General features: G+C 40.5%; 1 protein-coding gene across 4 annotated transcripts in view; it reads left to right on the forward strand.

Annotated features, from left to right (window-relative positions):
* Positions 1 to 22103, forward strand: part of EP300 (E1A binding protein p300) — a 106973-nt gene that overhangs the window by 16602 nt on the left and 68268 nt on the right. For all 4 annotated transcript variants that reach the window (XM_073644154.1, XM_073644156.1, XM_073644155.1 and 1 more), the window contains exons 2-9: positions 4609 to 5234; positions 6559 to 6729; positions 9262 to 9547; positions 10173 to 10286; positions 10377 to 10625; positions 14591 to 14678; positions 15042 to 15176; positions 21337 to 21454. In XM_073644154.1, the coding sequence (XP_073500255.1) occupies positions 4609 to 5234; positions 6559 to 6729; positions 9262 to 9547; positions 10173 to 10286; positions 10377 to 10625; positions 14591 to 14678; positions 15042 to 15176; positions 21337 to 21454 (1787 nt within the window). The remainder of the gene's footprint in view (positions 1 to 4608; positions 5235 to 6558; positions 6730 to 9261; positions 9548 to 10172; positions 10287 to 10376; positions 10626 to 14590; positions 14679 to 15041; positions 15177 to 21336; positions 21455 to 22103) is intronic.

The raw sequence follows: 22103 nt of genomic DNA on the forward strand, positions 1-22103 counted from the left end.
TGTGATTTTTTTTTTTTTTCTGGATTTTTTTTTTTAGATTCTGCCTCACAGGTGTAGTGTACCTATGATAAAAATTACAGATCTCTCCATTCTTTGTAGGTGGGAAAACTTCGGCAGTGTATCAAATACTTATTTTCCCCCACTGTATATTTTAATCAACGGATCTTGGAATAAAAATAATTTTCACAATTTGTTTTAAAAAAAAAAAATGTTCCTGTCCCGAGAACTTATAAATGTGCCTCTGTGTAATGGCTGTGTCTGACTGTGCAGAAACATGGTCTGATCATACTACGGCACCTAGGCAGGGGAGGAAGCAAGAGTATACCGACATTACAGCAGGGGATCGCAGCTGATTCTTTCTTTTGAGGTAAGATATTGTTTGAAAACAGGCAGGGAAATGTTTTACTCACAAAAATCGGCTGCTCTCCCCTGCTGTAATGTCTGTATACTCCCAAACACCACCCCCCCTTCCCATTCCGTCCAGGAGCTGTGGTATGATCAGACCTTGTTCCTGTACGGACATACACAGCCATTACACAGCAGGGTCACATTTATTACATTATCTCAGCACAGGAAGATTCAATTGTGAAATTTATTATTCCAAGATCTATTGAATAAAATTAACTTTTGTTCATGGCATAACCCCTTTGAATGCTGTGATTGTGGCACAGGGTGAATGCCCCCTTGCCTGCCTTGTCGGGACTTGTATGGGACCATGATTTAGTAAAGTATTGAGATACTTGGCTTGTTCTATATATTGCAATATCAATAAGACAATCGCAGGTTCAAATCCCCCAAAGAGACTAGAAAATAATCAAAAAAAATCTTAAATTAGAACTGCCTCTTTCGCTACTTTTAAAACTAAATTAATAAAATGTAAAAGATCAGATTTTGTATCATTGTACATACAATTTAATATCAAACTTTTTATTAACTCTATGGGAATATAAAAAAAAAACTTCTGATGTTTTTTACATATAAAATGTCAAGCTTTTGATTTGTTGCACAAATATAGTGTTACCTTTTATTCAGTGGGGCAGCTGGATTGTGGCAGTTACAAGTTTATACTATAAAAACAAGGGAAAAAAATTTGTGCTGATTTTGTGCTGTTAAGGCTATGTGCCCACGATGCAGAAATACTGCAGATTTTTTCTGCATCTCCCTGGTTGGAAAAACGCATGCGGATTTTACATGCGTTTTTCCCGCCAGGTAGAAGCGTTTGTCAAGCGTTTTTGCATGCATTTCTGCATGCGGGTTATCAAGCGCTTTTCCAAGCGATTTTAGCATCACTTGAAAAAGTGCTTGACAACTTGTTCACACTATATAAATCCATGCAACTTGCATGGATTTATATAGTGTGACCAAGTTAATAGTTAAAAAAAAGAATAAAAATGGTAAAAATAAAGATTATACTTACCTTCCAATGGCCCCAGGGTGTTTTCTCCGCTACGTCTGGTCTCTTGTACAGCTCACGGTTTGTGTGAAAGGACCTTTCATGACGTCATGTGACAGGTCACATGACTAAATGACGTCACCGCAGGTCCTTTTAGACCATCGCGAGCCGTACAAGAGACCGGACGTAGCGGAGAAAACAGCGGGGGCCATCGGAAGGCAAGTATGATCTTTATTTTTTATTTTAAATTCTTTTTTTATACAGGTTCTATGGTACCAGAGTCTGGAGGAGAGTCCTCTTTTTCAAACCCGGGTACCATCCGCACATTGAATCGCATAATACCTTCATGTGCAAATGTGCTGACACGGATAATATGCGTTTCAATGCAAGTCAATGGCGGCAATTACACTGCGTGTCCGCAAATTTAATGGACATGCTGCGTATTTTTCCGCAACGATAATCCGCAGCGGAAGTTTCCGCAGCATTTGCATAGCGCATGCGGATTATCATTGGGAACCATTGGGCACGTATTACAAAGCGGTTTTTTTTTTTTAAGTGATTTCGCTGCGGAAATTCCACGGCAAAAACGTTTGGAAAAACGCATAGTGGGCACACAGCCTAAGTTTTAAGCATTTTTCCTTCAAATGGGTGGTTTGAGGACTTATTTTTTGCATGACAAGACATAGTTTTCACTGGAACCACTTTTTAGGTATGTGTGGCTACTTGATCACTTTTTTCCCTTTTTTTGTAATAGGGATGAACAAAAAAAAGCAGTTCAAGCCCATTTTATAATGTTTTTGTTACTTTTGCACAAAAAAATAACAAAAAAAAGTGGAGTGTATAGCACTGAGGATTTGATATCTTGTGTAAGCTGTAGTTTTTATTGGTACAGTTTTGTGGTTAATTCTTTTTTATTGTTTGTGAGGCAGAATGAGCAAAATGTCAATTCTTGCATAGTTCTTATGTTAAATTTATTTGTATTTTTCATATTATTCACCGTGTGGGATAAATATTTTAGTCCCACAAAGGGACTTGTGATCCTTTGTTCTTGTAGAGAACACTCTGCAGTACCTATGTTGTGCAGTGCATTATTCAGCTTGTCAGTAATTTAATGGAGTGGCACACCTTTCAGACATGACAAGGCAGCAATGTGTCTTAAAACTGTTTAAAGGGAGCCTGTCACATTGCTTTTTAGCCTTTAAACTTGCCCCAGTATGCGGTTAATGATGCAATATGCATTACTAACATGGATTTCTTAATGAAAAGCTCCCAGTATTAGATTTAAAAAAAAACACTTCTCATTAGGAGATTGCCTCACATACCTTTGTTTCAGTCTTGGGGGTGGAACTTTTTATAGTTTTGGTCACGGATCAGTCAGTGAGTGTCCTGTTCAAATTATGCACACCCACAGCATTGCGATTGATTGCCGTGACTGGCCAGACGTCGCGGAAATCCCGCGTGTGCGCACTGGCCATCCGCACTCTGGGTGTGTTTACAGCGCGGTTGAGTTGGAGTCGGTATAAAATGGTCTGACTCCTAAAATATATACTAAATTGATTCATTAGTACAGTGCAGAATGTGCTGTAAATCTTTTCATAAGAATTTGGGAAAATTTATGAAATGTCATATAAATGTCTGTTCTTGATCTAAGCATCTCTGCTTTTAGTTGAGATTAATCTGTGCTGCACTTTATGTACATGCTCAGTAGTGAGGCCGTTCTGTGGAGTCTGAGTTTGTCGGGAGTCAGGGCAGTTGAAGAGTCGGTCTCTGTTTGTCTTACCGACTCCACAGCCATGTTAAAGCGCCCCTGTCAGCAGGATTGTGCTCGGTAAACTACATACACTGTCAGGTGGGTGACATTACACTGATTAAAATGATACCTTGGTTGATAAAATCCATCCTGTGGTTCTTGTGTAATCTTTTTTCAGTTTGGAGATAATGATATGCTCGTGCTTTGGGGCGGCCTGTGGGGAGCGCTCTGTCTGGTGCTCTGCTTACATATTCAGCTATATGCTCTTATGCCGGGTCACTTCCTTTACTGACCTGCCTCCTATTTTACCTAGCCCCTCACTAGTAGATGCATTATGTAAAATAGGAGGCAGGTCACTGAAGGCACAGTGAGCTGTCATAAGAACATACAGATGAATATGTAAGCAGAGCACCAGATAGAGCGTCCCCCCACAGACCGCCCCAGAGCACGAGCATATCATTATTGCCAAGCTGTAAGTAAAGATTAAACAAGAACCACAGGACGGATTTCATCCACCCAGGTATCATTTTAATCAGTGTAATGGCACCCAACCGACAGTGTATGTAGTTTACTGAGCACAATCCTGCTGACAGGTGCGCTACAGCCCCAGCTTCATATCAGATGTGCGCCTGCTGCGGAGCGCAGAGTAGAGGGGACATAGTGGCGCTCATAGCGTGCGCGCTCACACGTCATGTAGCGACTGACTCTCTGTGGCTCCGGAGCATGCGCACATCTGATATGAAGCTGGGGCTGTACGCCCAGAGTCAGTGCGCGTATGCGGGGAGCGGAGGGGCAGTGTGCACACGCAGGATTTGCTTGGTGGTTGAAAGATGGTTAATTTGTGAAATCTGTCAGAATCTGCTGAAGTGGAAAGTGACTGGCACTAACAAACGTTTTCCATGATCTCAATGATTTCTTGGAAATGTGATCATTTTATGGGATATATTCTGAATTTTTTTTGATCACTACCAAGCCAGAAATGTTGACCTATAGCCTCGCAGTCCTTTTTGTCATATTAATATTCATTGGCCCTATTATTATGGCAATATCTGCTGTATTTTTCTGATATATTTAATTATAGGAACAGTATATCTATTTGATACATGACATACATTAAAAATTCATCTTGCATATGGAGATATTGTGAGTAAAGTTTTGTCAGCCTCATTGAGACTAACTGGAGTGACATCGCACTACTTCTAGACTGTACCTCCTGGTACAGATTTATTACCTATACCCTGGATATCGTTCCATTGGATTCCCCCTCTACTAGTAACCCGCTGGCAGCCTTTCCTATGGCAGTGAAGCTGCTGGGTATCTTGAAATTTGACCCTGCTCTGCTGGTTATACATTTCTATCACTAGAGTGCTCTTGTCTGAATAATATCCAGGATGATGCTGTGTTTTTACTTATCTTTTAAATTTTGTGAAATATTGAAAATAACTTGTGTTTTTCCCTCCTTTAGATTTGGGGTCCTTATTTGACCTGGAACAAGATCTGCCCGATGAGTTAATTAACTCCCATGAATTTGGTGCAAGCAATGGTGGAGAGCTTGGTCAGCTGCACACCAGCATGAACATGGTACCTGATGCAGCTGCCAAACATAAGCAGCTGTCAGAACTTTTGCGAGGTGGTAGTACAAGCATGAATATGGGCCTTGGTCAGCAAACGTCGCAAGCCGGCCCTGGCATTGGACTTTTAAACAACATGGTGAAGGGCCCGATGACTCAGAGCGGACTGACGCCCTCAAGCTTGGGTATGGGTGGTAATGGAAGCCATTCAGGACATCCTAGTCAAGGCCTAAACCCTTCCTCAGCAGCTGGTATGATAGCTTCCCTAAATAACCCAATAAACCAGCCTAGAATGGGCATGAACACAGGTATAATGCAAGCTGGAAATGGACAAAACATAATGCAGGGGCAAATGATGAATGGGTCACTTGGTACAGGAAGGGGTCGACCTGGGATGCCTTACCCAAACCAAGGCATGGGCAGTTCTACCAACCTGTTAGCAGAGACTCTTCAGCAAGGGGGTCCACCAATGTCCGGACAGTCAGGAATGAGAAGCCCACAGCCAACCACTATGAACAAGGTAGGTCATTGTATTAAGATGATGCCATTGTTTTGTAAGTTTTCCACAACTATCATTTGTTCTATAAATATAACTGTTCGGTCATCTAGCGAGTCTGCATCCTCTCTATACAACTGCAGACCTCTATGTTGCTGGTAGGGTGGGCTGTGTGTGTGAGGGGTTGGCATGTGACCGCAAGTATGCAATCTTCCGGCCAATTCCGCCTGGACGTCCCTGTCTTCTGTCACTACTAGTGAATTGAGAGAATCGGATCACATCTAGTCGGCATGTGACAGGTAACATATATGCGTATCGCTCTCACTGGCAGTATCGCAGAGTGCAGACTTTAAGCCGAAGACGGGGCACCCCTTTAAAGAAGATTTCTGCTGAGAACCAAATGCACCGAAAAAATCAGTAATTAAAGGAAATTTGTCATTAGAACTTTTTTTTTCAAATCAAGTTGTATTTAGACAAATTGTCATGATTTTTGTTTTATTTTGTTAAATCTAAAAAATATACTGTCATCTGCCAATATTCGCTTATACTGAAATCCTGCACTTTATTCATTACTACTTTTTTTTTTTTTTTTTAAAGTATAGATTTCCCTAGCTTTGACAATAACCCCGGATCCCCAATTTCTTAATTTTTGGCAATTTGTAATGAATTGGAAATGATTGAAATCAATCAGTGAGTCCCCTCTATACATATGGATATAGAACCGTTATCTTTTTTTTTTTTTTTTTGGGAGCACTGCATATGTTGCTGATGGTGAAGTGTCTTTGAATAGCAGTTCAATTTTCTAAAGATGATGCAAGTTTGGGTCCCACTAAATCTGAAGGGAGTGTCATAGTGAAAATGTACTGCTAAAAGTAGGCAAAATAAGATTTCTTTTTTTTTTTTTTTTAATTTTTAGTATTGATTTTAAAATCAGGATAGGGTTAATTTGACTTGGCCTAAGGTCCTACCCAAATAAAGTCACATACTTGTGCAAGCATTTACCTAATATTATATACATGCCATAAATATTGCTCCGCTTTAGGCTAGGTTTCACACTTACATCAAAGCCTTTGTTGCCAATCTCCATCACTTTTACCAGAACAAAGTGTAGCCTGCAGGGTTTTTTTCTTAAATAGGTCATCAACCTAACTGCAAACTGACCCCAATAAGTACAGTAGGCTCCATCCTGGTGTCTTTTGTGTCCATCATATGATGGAGCTGTTTCCTGCAGGTTGTCTTTTTGCCTAAAACAACTCCTATCGCCAACCTCTCTTTACTGCTTACCTGTTCTTTTTTTATTTACTTTTTTTTTTTTGTAAATTCTACTTTTGTCAATTTTATTTTGTAGCTTGGGATAATGAACAACCCTAACCCCTATGGGACATCATATGGTCAGAATACTGGTCCCCAGTTGGGATCTGCTGGGCTTGCTCCCCAAATGCAGAACAAAGCGGCTCTCCAGAACAGTCTGACCCAATTTTCAATGGACAAAAAGTCTGGGCCTGGCATGCCAAATATGGTAAGTGTTTTAACCCCTTCCTGCTGCAAACAACTTTTGTATTTTTTTCTTCTTCCTTGAGCCACAGATTGACCTGTCATTCTTGTATGCGGGCTTGTTTTTTCTGCAGGATGAGTTATAGTTTTTGAATAACACTCATTAATTTTACTTGAAAAATGTACTAGGAAATGGGGGAAAAAATACAAATCGTGAATGAAAACCAACCACTCTTCTACACCCGCTGTAATTTTCTCATTTTTTTTTTTTTGGGCGGTGGTTTTGTGTTTACAACCCACATAAGCAGACACCTGGGGACTCACCTGTCTGACTAGTCTGCTGTGCGTCTGTCCCTGATGGCTCTTAAGTTATGTTTTTTTTCTGAAACGCTGCAGGGTTTCATATTCAAACATACCGTATTTTTTGAACTATAAAACGTACCTTAAATTTTGGGGTGGAAAATAGGAAAAAAAAAAAATGTATATGATGGGGGTCCATCTTATAGTCTGAATATGTATGTGACACGGTGTCCCACAGGAATCCGGCAGAAGTGGAGGAATGCTGCGGGCCCTTGAGTAGGAGAGGAGGCGGGGGATTGCGGTGGTGGTCGAACGGGATCGTAGGAAGCAGAGTCCCTCCGTTCACTCCCTCGGGCAGCAGAAGCAGTGAGATGCTGCTGAGCCGGTGTCTGGCTGTCGGCGGTCAGACAGAGCTGCGTGCGCTGCTTTTCCAGCGGCCGCGGGCATCTTCCTGAAGCTGTGATGTACAGGGCCAGCGCATGTGCAGACTAGGAACCCGGCGACCATCTTCCTGAAGCCGAGGGCCTCAGGGAAATGGCCGCCGAGTTCCCAGTCTGCACGTGCTCGGGCGGCCATTTCCCTATAGATCACTGCTTCAGGAAGATGGCTGCCAGAGAAGCAGTGCACACCACTCTGCAACACTGCTGACACCGCAGCATGTCACTGCTGCTGCCGCCAGGTTCCTGAGGGAGGGAATGGAGGGACCCTGCTTCCAGTGATCCCGCTCCACCGCAACTGCCCGGTAAGCTATGTTCGAACCATAAGACGCATCCCCCATTTTCCACCCATGTTTGGGGGAAAAAGTGCATCTTATGGTCCGAAAAATATGGTATATGGCTAAGATCATACAGCCAGTGCCTGATGCATGCTGCTGTGGATTGGGCAGCATGTATCGACTCTCAGGTTCACTTCAAATGACTGTCCCATAAAGCCCTTATAAAGAACCTGTCAGCTCGATTTTGCAAAGTAAAGACATGAATAATACAGATTACATTGATACCTTTGGTGAAGAAATCCCTTATGGTGTTTTTAATCACCATTTGAAGTTTTCTTATAACCACGTTTCCGTGCACAGGGGGCGGACTGTACACTGGGCTGTCTCCTCCCTGTGGGTGATTCCCCCGCCCCTCTGTGTACCTCCATTCTCAGCAGACGCCTGCTGTATAGCACAGCAAGCATTTGTTCTCGACCTGTTCTCGACATGCCCTGTATACACATGGTGCATGTAGAAAAGGGGTAAGAATATATTCTTCTTTTAATTTACTTCAAAATCTACAAAATATGTATTTGATGTTTGTCAAACAATAAGTTAATAAAATAAATGTAAACCATGGTTTACCTAGAGGATCAGGGTGAATTTGTGGCTTATCTGTGAATTGCTAGGTGGGATGTAACCTCTTACATGCTGGTATGCTATGGCTTTAGTGAGATTCACATGTACAGGTTACTGAATCCTCTCTGCTGTTTTTCTACTGGTGTCTCCACATGATTTGCTGATTTACAGACTGGGTGCTCCAGTACCATTTTACAAAATTGGCACTTAAAAACACCAGTAAACCTAAAGGCAGAAGATGAAGAGAAAAAACTCTGATCACCGCTTTGTCCTTGTGACATATACCACCTCCTCTTCTGATAATCCTTCATCTATCTAGATCAGAACTTCTCTAAGTTTTTCTACTTGCCACCACCAGACAAACCAATATGATGCCCAGGCTTCACCCTCTAGTGGAATTTCATGCTACATTTAAAAGTATCTTTCAATCTACCTTTTTGTATCTTGAAAGCAGTATAACAAAGTTGAGATTGCTGCAGCCATAGAAAAGCTGTGCACCGACCACGTCTATGAAAGCTGTCTCCCAGCAGCTAGTGGAGCCTGCTGGTGCGGCCAGCCTCACATTTCAGAAGCTCTGGGCTAGAGGACATTTGACCTAGTTGGAGATTCCCATATACAATAAACCACTAATCAGTTATTTGCACAATTTCTACAAAGCTGTAGAATTTTGAGTGTTCCTAAACCCAAAATGAAACACAGCGGCAAGATTATCTCCTGTTTACATGTATCTTTTATTGCTGAGATTTTTCTTCATTTCATGGATCTTTTCATAAAATCAATAAATATTCACGACATTTGCTTTAAGCAAGGTGGGTACATAGTGAGCCAAATAATAAAAAAAAAATTGCTGTACAAGAAATCCAGTTGTTGGAACAGATATTGATGGGTATGTTGCTTTAATTTCATGCCTTTTTTTCTATTCAGGGTCAACAGCCATCTAATCAAGTACCACAAGCCAACCTTGTTCAGACATCCCCCCAAGGTATGGGTACTGGTGCACCACAGGGTATTGGTTCGGGAGCCCCGACAGCAGATCCTGAGAAGCGAAAGCTGATACAACAGCAGCTGGTTCTTTTACTACATGCCCACAAGTGCCAGAGAAGAGAACAAGCCAATGGCGAGGTGCGACAATGCAATCTGCCCCATTGTCGCACCATGAAGAATGTCCTGAATCACATGACCCATTGCCAAGCTGGAAAATCCTGCCAAGGTAACTGCTTTGTTCAATAACTTAAGGCACTTAAGGTTTAACTGCTGGACCCATTTCTACTGATCACTGTAACAGGCGTCCTGAGCCCCCCGTTACTAATCACCACATGACTGCGTTGAGAAGATTGAGTTTTATGTCAGTGAAACATGCTCCCTACCACGTCACTGTGTTTGTGGGGTGGAGGGATACAGTCATGCAACGATTCAGTCTTTCCAGTCCTGTAGACTTTGAATGGAGCAATAAATGATTATTCAGAAAAAAAGGAGAATCCAGTGTAGAAATACTTCATACAAATTGTAACTTTTAATAGAAAATATTAAAACCTTGACGTTAAGAAACAAAAAAAAAATAGAGCCAGTCAAGGAGTGTTAAGACGGACACTTTTCGGAATTACAATCCTTATTCATTGCTGAATTTAATAAATAATTATGGGGGAAAACCTGTTTAAATGCATCCAAAATATCATTATCATTTCTAAATGCAGTGAAGCCTAAAAAGCTACTTTGGGCACCCCAAATGGGCTCTGCCTTGTAGGATCTCCAGTTTTCAGGTTTATTTCTGCTGACTGCATGTTGCTTGATTTAAATAATTGTTTTTAAATTTATTTTTTTGTGTTTTTTTTTAGTTGCACATTGCGCCTCTTCACGACAAATAATTTCTCACTGGAAGAACTGTACGAGACACGACTGTCCAGTTTGTCTGCCTCTGAAGAATGCAGGAGACAAACGCAACCAACAATGTATGTGCAATGAAATATTAAAGTGGTGAAAGGGTGGGCTTTGTGTCAAGTTTAATACACTATATTAAAAATCTTCCTTTCCCTCCACAGCTTTGCTTAGTAGTCCACCGGTGCCAATAAATACTACCGGCACAGGGGGAACAGGTGGTAATGTCGGCCAGCCTCCTGCTCCGTCGCTTAATTCTGCTAACCAGATTGATCAAAGCTCCATAGAGCGGGCATACGCTGCCCTGGGGTTACCATATCAAAGCAGCCAAATGCAAACGCCGTCCCAGACGCAAGTAAAGGGTCAGCAGTCGGGGCAGTCACCTCAGGGAATTCGCTCTATGAACTCAATGAGTAAGACTTTTTTTTTTTTTTTTTTCTTAAATTATTGCAGAAATATTCATTGATTAAATACAGGTCTTTAAAGGGGTTGTTCCCTTTCAACTATTTACCTCCCACTGTGCATAAATCATCATGGAAGGCGACTTTTCCGTTGACATATGTTTTGGTTTCTGCTCTCCTTTCCACGCCGACAGTCACGTGACTGGCACCGCTTCTATTATCCTCTGCTGTTGTCACGTCAACAGGCCATGTGGTGCATTGCTTTTAAAGCACTGTCCTGAATGTGAGCACGGAGGCACTGGCCCCAAATGAGATTGACAGCACAGCCCCTCCCCTGAAGGTGGACTAAGTGAGTGCCAGCAGGGAACTCGTACAGCACCATCTCTAGGGCTTGATGAACAGAACAGAGGTCACAACAGGTCCATAAAATACAGATTACATGTCGGTAATCACTACATACTACTCCTCTGCGTATTCTCATCAAGCTCCTGGGGAAGGTGATGTGTGCGCCTTCTGTGGAAGACAGCATTCATACTTGGTAGATGCTACGGTATATGGGCTCCTGGTAGCACTATGCCCACCCGTACATACTTGCATGAATGTATATTTCTATATAGATGTATACGTATGTGCACACACTTTCTGTCCACCCTATTGCAGACAACAAGGTGGTTCATTGTGGGCTCTGTGGGGAGGGAGAAGAACCCTGGGATACAAAAGCATGGATACTGACGCATGTCTGGAGAGTACATGAAGGTCCTTTCTACCAGTGTACGGAGGACCTCAGAATGCTGCAGGACCTGAGAGGGAGGAGCTTCACTGCACTATGGGTTGGAGTGCTGGGAAATGTAACCTGTAGACACTCCCCACTGAGCCTGGCAGCTCAAGCAAAAATGGGGGCGGGGTCAGAAGAGAAAGTGTTCAGTGTGGAGCCAACTCTGCTTCTGACCATTGCAGCGGGGCAAAGCAGTGCCTTAGCCATCATTGCAGCATTATACTTTGAGGTTTGGGTACTTCACCACGACGTACATACAGGTGCATGTCACTAAATTAGAATATTATCAAAGTTTAATTTATTTCAGTTCTTCAATACAAAAAGTGAAACTCATATATTATATAGTCATTACAAACTGAGTGATCTATTTCAAGTGTTTATTTCTGTTAATGTTGATGATTATGGCTTACAGCCAATGAAAACGCAAGTCATTATCTCAGTAAATTAGAATACTTTATAACAACTTGAAAAATGTTTTTAAAATCCGAAATTTTTGCTTACTGAAATGTATGTTCAGTAACTGCACTCAATACTTGGTCGGGGCTCCTTTTTGCATCAATTACTGCATCAATGCGGCGTGGCATGGAGGCGATCAGCCTGTGGCACTGCTGAGGTGTTATGGAAGACCAGGTTGCTTTGATAGCAGCCTTCAGCTCATCTGCATTGTTGGGTCTGGTGTCTCTCATCTTCCTCTTGACAATACCCCATAGATTCTCTATGGGGTTAAGGTCAGGCAAGTTTGCTGGCCAATCAAGCACAGTGATACTGTGTTTTGTAAACCAGGTATTGGTAGTTTTGGCAGTGTGGACAGGTGCCAAGTCCTGCTGGAGAATGAAATTTCCATCTCCTAAAAGCTTGTCGGCAGAGGGAAGCATGAAGTGCTCTAAAATTTCCTGGTAGACGGCTGCGCTGACTTTGGTCTTTATAAAACACAGTGGACCTACACCAGCAGATGACATGGCTTCCCAAACCATCACTGATTGTGGAAACTTCACACTAGACCTCAAGCAGCTTGGATTGTGGCCTCTCCACTCTTCCTCCAGACTCTGGGACCTTGATTTCCAAATGAAAATTAGAACTCTGGGACCTTGTGTGAAGTGTGTCCATGACTGCCTTCTGGACATTTGTCGAGTCAGCAGTCTTCCCCATGATTGTGGAGCCTACTGAAACAGACTAAGGGACTTTTTTAAATGCTTAGGAAGCTTTTGCAGGTGTTTTTTGTTAATTATTTTAATACACTGAGATAATGACTGTTGTGTTTTCATTGGCTGTAAGCCATAATCAACATTAACAGAAATAAACACTTGAAATAGATCACTGTTTGTAATGACTCTATATAATGAGTTTCACTTTTTGTATTGAAGAACTGAAATAAATTAACTTTTTGATGATATTCTAATTTAGTGAGATGCACCTGTATGTTTCATGATATTTAAAGGCTTTAATTTTCTGTAACTTTACAAGATTATAGGCTCAGAAAACTTGATGGGAATGGCATATAGGTACATCCATACCAGTCTGCCCTAAAGAGCAGGGCTTTCCCTCCTGGATCAACATTCAAAACAAGAATTTTGTACAAAAAAAAAAAAAATCCAAGCCGTTTTTGAACAGATCAGTGCTTTCTGCTGTGGCCAGCTCCTGAAGTAGTCTGTTCCACAGATTAATAGTTATAGTAAAGTAACCCTGGATATGGATGGAGAGAGTACTCTTTCTTTTTAGGGGATTTTACGTGAAACCGCTTTTGACCATGCTTTTTATATCCACAATTTATGTGCTTATACAAGTTAATAATGTCCCCCCTTAGACGCTTTTAAGATTTAAATAAATGTAATTTATTTAATCTTTGCTCATAACAAAGATCTTCCATGCCTCTTATTAGTTTTGGGCTACTTTCTGAACCTTTTCTATCTCCAGGGCTTCCTTTCTATGAAAAAGTGGCCAGAACTTTCTGTTCCAGATGAGGTTACACGAACGCTTTGTAAATTCAGCCCACTATTAAAATGCTTACTGATTGCAGTCTTCCCTGGTTTCCAGCACCACTTGTGGACCCCTCTGACTGCTCTGCAGCTTTTCCAGTGCACACTGTGGGGCTATGCTTCTTTTCCAATGTAAGTGTATGAGAACCAAAAAAGAGTCTCCATAGACTTACATTGAGAAGGCGACTTCAGTTGCACCAACAAACCACTGTGTTAGCCTGGTAGTGTTTTCAAGTCACATGGGCCAGAAAAGAACCAGGGCGGCACTGGAAACAAGAGAAGGCTTTGATTGTTAAAATGTTCCTTAATTTAAATGAGTCTTCTGGGCTGAACAGAAACGTCTGCAGTGAGATTGCTAAATCGTGACAGTAGCAATGTACACCCTGAGGATTTACCTCTGTTTTCAGCTTCAGTGGACAGTCACTGTACTGCAATTATGCGATTTACATACTTGCAATCACGTGCCGACTACCTTCTCATCAACTTCTCTCAATAGGACATTGAGAGAAGCTGCTAAAGTTGTTAGACAGCACATGGCAATAGAGGGGGGTCTTGACAGTGTGCAAGCTTCACACTGTCGGGATTCTCCAATCTGCAACCAGAGTGTCTGCAGAAGTTTATGCTGAGCTTTGAGAATCCCTTTAATTGTTCTAATAAAGATTATTTTTTAAGACTGAAGCTTTTTATATTACTTGATAATGGCCAGGTTGGGCATTGATGTGATGCAAATAGGAACCTCTAGAGTTGTGTAGTCTTATTCTACTTAATATTTAGGCCATGTCCTGACGTAGAAAAGCTGCTGCGAGTGTACAGTGCAATCTATTTCGTTGTTTTTTTTAAACTACAAATAAAGCAACTCTGCAAGGAAGTAGGAATATGCTGAGAAGTAATAAAATAGAATCGTGTGAGAGATTTTCAGTAAAATCCTCATGTTAAATTTTGGCCATATACATCATTTACAACTTTATGCTGTGGTCACAGCTGTCTGTATGAATATGTATGTGCTCTTGTGATGTGATTGCTATAAAGACTGCAATTACCAGAAAGCACAATATCTGATGTAGGAAAATGGAGGCTTAGATATGCTGTTAGGGATATACTGGGGGGTTTTAGACAGCAATTTGCATGCAGCTCTAGACAACATATAGGTAACAGGATTTTGTAACTAAATGACAATGCCTGTGTTAGTGTAACTATATAAGCCGTTGTATGCATTTCTTTTGCAGATGCAAGTTCTGTAGGATTGAACGGCGGTGTCCAGACTTCTGGTCTGCTTCCAGACTCCATGCATCATCCAGGGATGAACACTCAGAGGTATCGTCACATGTGGGTTTATTGCAGTGTTTGGTTCTGAATATATTTCATATGAGATTACTCAATTATTTGGTTTATCTGTAAAATGCTGCGACATATGATGACTCTCTATAAGCAAACATGATCAATAAATACCTTTATTCCAAACTAACAATTTGATGGATTGCATACACTTAACCCACAAAATGTTATGTTTTTAATTGCATGTTCGTTTAGATCTCCATATGCAAAGATGCTTAAATTGCTTTTAATCTGGATTTTTTTTGTTTAATTCTGTAATTACAGCATTTTAAGTTTTACTTTTTTCTATAGTTAATGTGAAAAATTGTAGTAAGTCAATAACTATTTACACACTTCTTGTAGTGTAATGATGGGCGATGGCCATGTTTCCAATTTGGGATCTATGCCTACAGCAGCTCCACCATCTAGCACTGCAATACGAAAGCCCTGGCATGAAGATATAACACAAGACCTAAGGAATCATCTAGTCCACAAACTGTAAGTACTAGTAGCATGGAGCATCTTACATAAGGTAGCCAAAAATTATCTATAGTATGATAATTTATCATTCAACACTCTGCTTCCACAAATGAAACCACTGAAATCTGGCGTTTCGCATGGTTGTAATATGAGAGCAGAAAGCACAAACGTTTTCTTGCACATATCATCAGGAGGATGAAATCCTAGAAAAAAATATTTTGGATTTTGTTATGAATCTGTTCATTGTATGATGAAAAGGACTTGGAATCATGATTCTCCAGTGCGGTACAATTTTATAGAGGTTTTTCTATTTAAAGGAAATCTGTCACCCCCTTGGCGTATCTAACTTATTAATATGGGCATACAGGTTCTAGAATACTTAGAGGTTGTCCATTACTATAGAGCATGCCTGTGTATGTATATATAGATATGTTTTTTTTTTTTGTTTTGTTTTTTATAGAGGGCAATAGCTACTAAACCCTTCCTAAATAGGGTTGCCCACTTTTGTTTCTTAAATCAACCTTTCACCACCCTATTTTGGAGCTAGTATTTGATCCACTTGATTTCTCTCTGTGGAGCCCCTCATGGACATTTCCTTAAGCCACCTTCAAAGAAAGAAGACTCTTCTGGTTGCAGTGACTACCCTGAGAGGAGTATCTAAATGGTCTGCCCCTTCCCTTTTTTGTATTCTTTACAAAAACAAGGTGGTACTTCGCTTGGTAGCTGCTTTCTCTCACAAGTCATATCGGCATTTCACCTCACAGTATTCCATATTAAATAATTTTTCATATCCAGGATCAATAGGGGTTCGGCTGCTTTAGATTGCAGAGTATTTTTATTTTTATTTTTTTGAGCTACCTCCAGTAGTCCCATAGACAATGAATGGAGCTGTGGTCAACAACGCTCACTTTCCTCCCCATTCAAACCAGGTAGAGAAGTGCCACTTTCTGAAGATCAATGTGGGTCTCCACAGTTAGACCCCCACCAATTTCAGTTATCACTTACCATGTGGCTAGCTGATGACTTCATATGATTGGAATACCCCTTTAATGAAGACATTGTTCTACCTTTTTTTCCTTCTTCCTCTTATCCTATTGAAAAGTCTGCCCCCACAAAATCTAGGGACAACTGGTCTGTCACTTCAGACTATAGGATGGATGACACAGGTGGTTGCAGGCTTCCTAGGTGATCATATTAACATTGGATCCTCTTAGCTGTTGTTGAGTTACAGTATACTTTGTGAAGATGCCAGATCCTCCTGCCTGGATCGCTGTTCAGTGGGTGCTTCCTGAGCAGTTTGATATCAGACTTCGGCTCTTAAGGTGTGCAAAATTGTTACCTGGTTCCACTTTTTGCCAAGTGCACACTTTTGCTGCAGAAGTGTTGCAGGTGGTGGTGGCTCATTGATCCACCTAGCAATCATCCAGTGACTGCTTTAGGATGTCCCATGGTTTTTGTGTCCTCAAGTGTATGAGAAAAGAGGAATTTTGTACTTGCATATAACCCCTTTTTCATTTTCTTTATTGGCGGACACTGCTTCCACACATCTTTGTTGTTACATTGAGTTGTATTTCATTATTAGTAGTGTTCCTTCGCTTTCATATTCTGATGAGGGGCTTTTTTCTTACAGCTGAGGTAGTCTGGTCAGGGTGGTTCTACACTGTGCACAAGTACTAAAATTATTCATCAAAAATAGAAAATTGCCTATTAAACTACTACATTGCTGTCTGTAACTATTAGTGTGCAGAATTATTATGCAACTAATTGAAAAACATCTATTTCCCTATCACAATTGTTTAACTCTGTACAAAAATACATTTGATATTTAAAAAAAAAAAAAATCAGTGACCAATCTAGCAGCCTTCTCAATACCAGTGATAAGCCTTCCAGCCTTGGAGTCTCAGCTTTTAATCTGTTGTTGATCATCTTTTTGGGCAGCACCGACCACAGCCTCCCAGACACTGATCAGAGAGGTGACTGGTTTTTTTTCATTGTAGATCGACCATTTAAGAAGGGCCAACAAGTTCTCAATAGGGTTTGTCGTGTGAGGAAGGGGCTGTGTCATTCTTTCATCGTTAAAGGGGTTGTGCCACAAACCGAATTATATTTTAATCAATAGATCTGGGAATAACAATAATTTCCACAATTGGATGTTTAAAACAAATGTTCCTGTGCTGAGATCTTATAAATGTGCCCCTGCTGTGTCCTGTGTAATGTATTGTAACTCCCAATTGTGGAGTTCATTTTCATTTCAAGATCTGTTGATTTAAAACGAACTTTTGTTCGTGGAGCAACCCTTTTTAAGGCCTTACTGGCAGCCAGACTTTTTCTTGTACCACTGCTTAGAGAAAGTGTCTTCTAAAAACGGACAGTAGGTTTGGAAGTTTGATTTTGAGCTGTCGATTTTCAACCCGAAAAGATCCAACGATCTTGTCTTTAATAATCCCCTTCCAGAGCACTACCACACCTCCACCTTGCTGGCATCTGAGTGGAAGTGGTGGTCTATGGCATACACAAAACAAACAACCCTGATTCCTGAACAGTTACATCTTGTGTGAAATGTGCCAAAATGCAGTTGTTCTGTAACTGCAACAGTGGTGGTCTGTGCCCATTACTGATTCAGCCACAGGCCCATCCTTCTGGTCCATCAAGAATTGCTCTCATCTCATCAGTCCATAAAACCTTTGAAAAATCTGTCTTCAGATATTTCTTGGCCCAGTCTTGACGTTTGCCCTTCAGTGTCTTGTTCAGTGGTGGTCTGGTTCAGCCTTCCTTACCTCTGCCATGTCTCTGAGCACCTTGTACTTTTTGTGGTTGCAGTTCTGGAATATGATGGCACTGGAGGATAAAGGCTTCACGGGTACTTCACGTATAAGCTCAAGTCTTTGGCAGTTAATGTGCATTTTTTTTTCCCTCAACACATTTTTTGGGAACCTGTTGACTATTTGTAACAAAACCATGATGTACAATACAAAGTTATATTGTCAGAAATGTCCTCTCATTACCATCAGTGATGGGCATATTCCCATGTAAAAACAAAAAAAATGCAAAACTTGTGCCCACATATTACCATCAAATACAGTCTACATACCTAACACAAATCAGGACTACAAAATCATGGATGTCTTTTCATGTACATCCTCCAATGTGGTGTACATGATACAATGTACAAGGTGCCCAGAAGGAGTTTATATTGGAGAAACGATGCAAAAACTACAAACGAGAATGAATTTACACAGACACACAATTAAGAATGAACTGGACATGCATGTGGGAAAACATTTCTCTGGCCGGGGACACTGTATGAAAGATCTAAAAGTTTTAATACTAAAAGGTCACTTCAAGGGCAACAGAGAAAAATTTGGGAATTCAAATTGATAAGGATGTTCAATTCACTGACAACAGGACTAAATATAACACCTGGGTTTGACTCACTACATGGACACAATTCACACCTCCAGATAATTAAACATTCCCAAGGCCTCTCATTTTGCAACAAAAAACCTAATTTGATCTCCCTAACTTATCAGTAGGAGGCATCACAACTTACACCTCATGAACAAATGTCTTGTTGTAACATCTCTCAAATGTTGGGCATTTTGTCTTATGAATTCATTTGTAATCTTGTCTGACAAAGGCGCCTCTGTGCTCTGAAAGCTTGCATATATATGTATACATACAGTACAGACCAAAAGTTTGGACACACCTCATTTAAAGATTTTTCTGTATTTTCTTGACTGAAAATTGTACATTCACACTGAAGGCATCAAAACTATGAATTAACACATGTGGAATTATATACTTAACAAAAAAGTGTGAAACAACTGAAAATATGCTTCAAGAGGTAGTCACTGGAAATGGTCTTCCAACAATCTTGAAGGAGTTCCCAGAGATGCTTAGCGCTTGTTGGCCCTTTTGCCTTCACTCTGCGGTCCAGCTCACCCCAAACCATCTCGATTGGGTTCAGGTCTGGTGACTGTGGAGGCCAGGTCATCTGGCGTAGCACCCCATCACTCTCCTACTTGGTCAAACAGCCCTTACACAGCCTGGAGGTGTGTTTGGGGTCATTGTCCTGTTGAAAAATAAATGATGGTCCAACTAAACGTAAACTGGATGGAATAGCATGCCGCTGCAAGATGCCGTGGTAGCCATGCTGGTTCAGTATGCCTTCAATTTTGTATAAATCCCCAACAGTGTCACACCTCCTCCTCCATGCTTCACGATGGGAACCAGGCATGTAGAGTCCATCCGTTCACCTTTTCTGCGTCGCACAAAGACACGGTGGTTGGAACCAAAGATCTCAAATTTGGACTCCTCAGACAAAAGCACAGATTCCCACTGGTCTAATGTCCATTCGTTCTGTTCTTTAGCCCAAACAAGTCTCTTCTGCTTGTTGCCTGTCCTTAGCAGTGGTTTCCTAGCAGCTATTTTACCATGAAGGCCTGCTGCACAAAGTCTCCTCTTAACAGTTGTTGTAGAGATGTGTCTGCTGCTAGAACTCTGTGTGGCATTGACCTGGTCTCTAATCTGAGCTGCTGTTAACCTGCGATTTGAGGCTGGTGACTCAGATAAACTTATCCTCAGAAGCAGAGGTGACTCTTGGTCTTCCTTTCCTGGGGCGGTCCTCATGTGAACCAGTTCCTTTGTAGCGCTTGATGGTTTTTGCAACTGCACTTGGGGACACTTTCAAAGTTTTCCCAAATTTTCGGACTGACTGACCTTCATTTCTTAAAGTAATGATGGCCACTCGTTTTTCTTTACTTAGCTGCTTTTTTCTTGCCATAATACAAATTCTAACAGTCTATTCAGTAGGACTATCAGCTGTTTATCCACCAGACTTCTGCACAACACAACTGATGGTCCCAACCCCATTTATAAGGCAAGAAATCCCACTTATTAAACCTGACAGGGCACACCTGTGAAGTGAAAACCATTTCCGGTGACTACCTCTTGAAGCTCATCAAGAGAATGCCAAGTGTGCAAAGCAGTCATCAAAGCAAAAGGTGGCTACTTTGAAGAACCTAGAATATAAGACCTATTTTCAGTTGTTTCACACTTTTTTGTTAAGTATATAATTCCACATGTGTTAATTCATAGTTTTGATGCCTTCAGTGTGAATGTACAATTTTCATAGTCATGAAAATACAGAAAAATCTTTGAATGAGAAGGTGTGTCCAAACTTTTGGTCTGTACTGTATTTTTTTTTTTATTTATTTTATTTTTTTCTGGTTAGCCAATAAAGGTATCACTCCGAGAATAATTTTGTCATTTTTGACATAAAAATATTTACATGTAAAAAAACGAAAAATTTTGATGATTCTGTGATGATACCCCAATATCTCAGCAATTTCAGTAGTGCTGCAGCCCTCTTAACAGTTAAATCTCTTTTTGGCCCATATTGCCCAAGGAAAACAAGCTGCCTAAAAATTCTACCACCTGTAATAAAGGGTGTTTGTATCCTTGGGCTACATCCTCTCTCATAACTCTGATACAAATCACCTGATCTCCATCATCCCACAAGCATTCAAGGTTATACAGCTTCATGCTGGAAAATCAGCTTAAAAATGATCTTGTCAAAATACTTACTGCATAATAATTGTGCACAGTGTAGGCTGCATAGAAGGAGCTTACATTTTTCTTAATGCACATTGAGGCGAGCGTGTCAGTTTTTGTGGACACGAAAACCCCCTGTATGTAACTATTTTTAACTTGCCCATACTTTAATGGCCAATTCTAATGTTTAAAACAGATCTCAATGGGACATGCACTGAGTATAAGGGAGCAGACACATGGATACATTGAAAAGATGTTTGTGTGAGCAGTTCTATTGCATACAATGGATTAAATCAACCAGCACATGGACGAGAAATACTGTAGTCTGAGGCCTAATCACCTTTGTCTCTCCCAATAAGGACTACAAATAAGGAGAAGGTGGTACAAATGAGAAGAGCACATGAGTCCATAACAGAAAAAAATAATTTTGTTTTAAAATGACTATAGTGGGTTTTATTGATCCTAATGTATTGAAATCTGTCATTAAGGTTTAATAATATTTTTCACTTTTCTAATGTACTTTCTTTTGCTTTCCTTCTTATTTTTGTATAGTCTTTTTTTTCTAATTGCATATGTAATTATTTTATATTTTTTTGCTCCCCCCCCCCCCCCCCCCAATGTTTAGAGTTCAAGCCATATTTCCAACTCCTGACCCTGCAGCATTAAAGGATAGGCGGATGGAGAACTTGGTAGCCTACGCTCGTAAAGTGGAGGGTGATATGTACGAATCTGCGAACAGTAGGGTATGTCCTTAATATTATCAAATGTAAGGTCTCTTTTGAGAAAAACAGCTATGAGTGTGTCTACTCTTCAGTTAATAGATAAAAAAAAGTACACTTCTCTTCTTGTCTCTTCCGTGCTGTTCCTAGCTACATTACACATCACATTACACTAAATCTAAATTTCGAACTATTCCATCATAAATATAGCAAATACAGCATAATACATTAATGAAGATATATGAATACACATGTGCACACACATATATATATATATATATATATATACATGGCCAAATTTTGGTTTTCACAAAGTTAGCTGCTTGTGTTTTTAGATCCATTATTCCAATGTTTCTGTGGTTACTGAAGTACAATTATCAGCATTTTATAAGTTTTTTCACTGAAATTCAGGAGTAACGAAAGAGAAACAAAAAACCTAAATTTATAGGGGTACGGTATATTACAATACTGCACAGATTAGCTGAAAAATTGTATTTCATGGATGGACAACTTCTTTAAAAGTCTAAAATTGATGCAAACTACCACTATAAAAACTGAAGCGGCAATCTTTGTAAAAAAAAAAAAAATTGTTTTGTCTCAACTTTTGACTACAACACTACATCATTCTTCCTGCCAGATGTCTCCAGTGATCTGACGGCAATCAATAGCATGT

The sequence above is a fragment of the Phyllobates terribilis genome, unplaced genomic scaffold, assembly GCF_046119375.1.
Source record: "Phyllobates terribilis strain yellow unplaced genomic scaffold, ASM4611937v1 Scaffold_8__6_contigs__length_399053987, whole genome shotgun sequence".
NCBI classification, from domain to species: Eukaryota; Metazoa; Chordata; class Amphibia; order Anura; family Dendrobatidae; genus Phyllobates; species Phyllobates terribilis.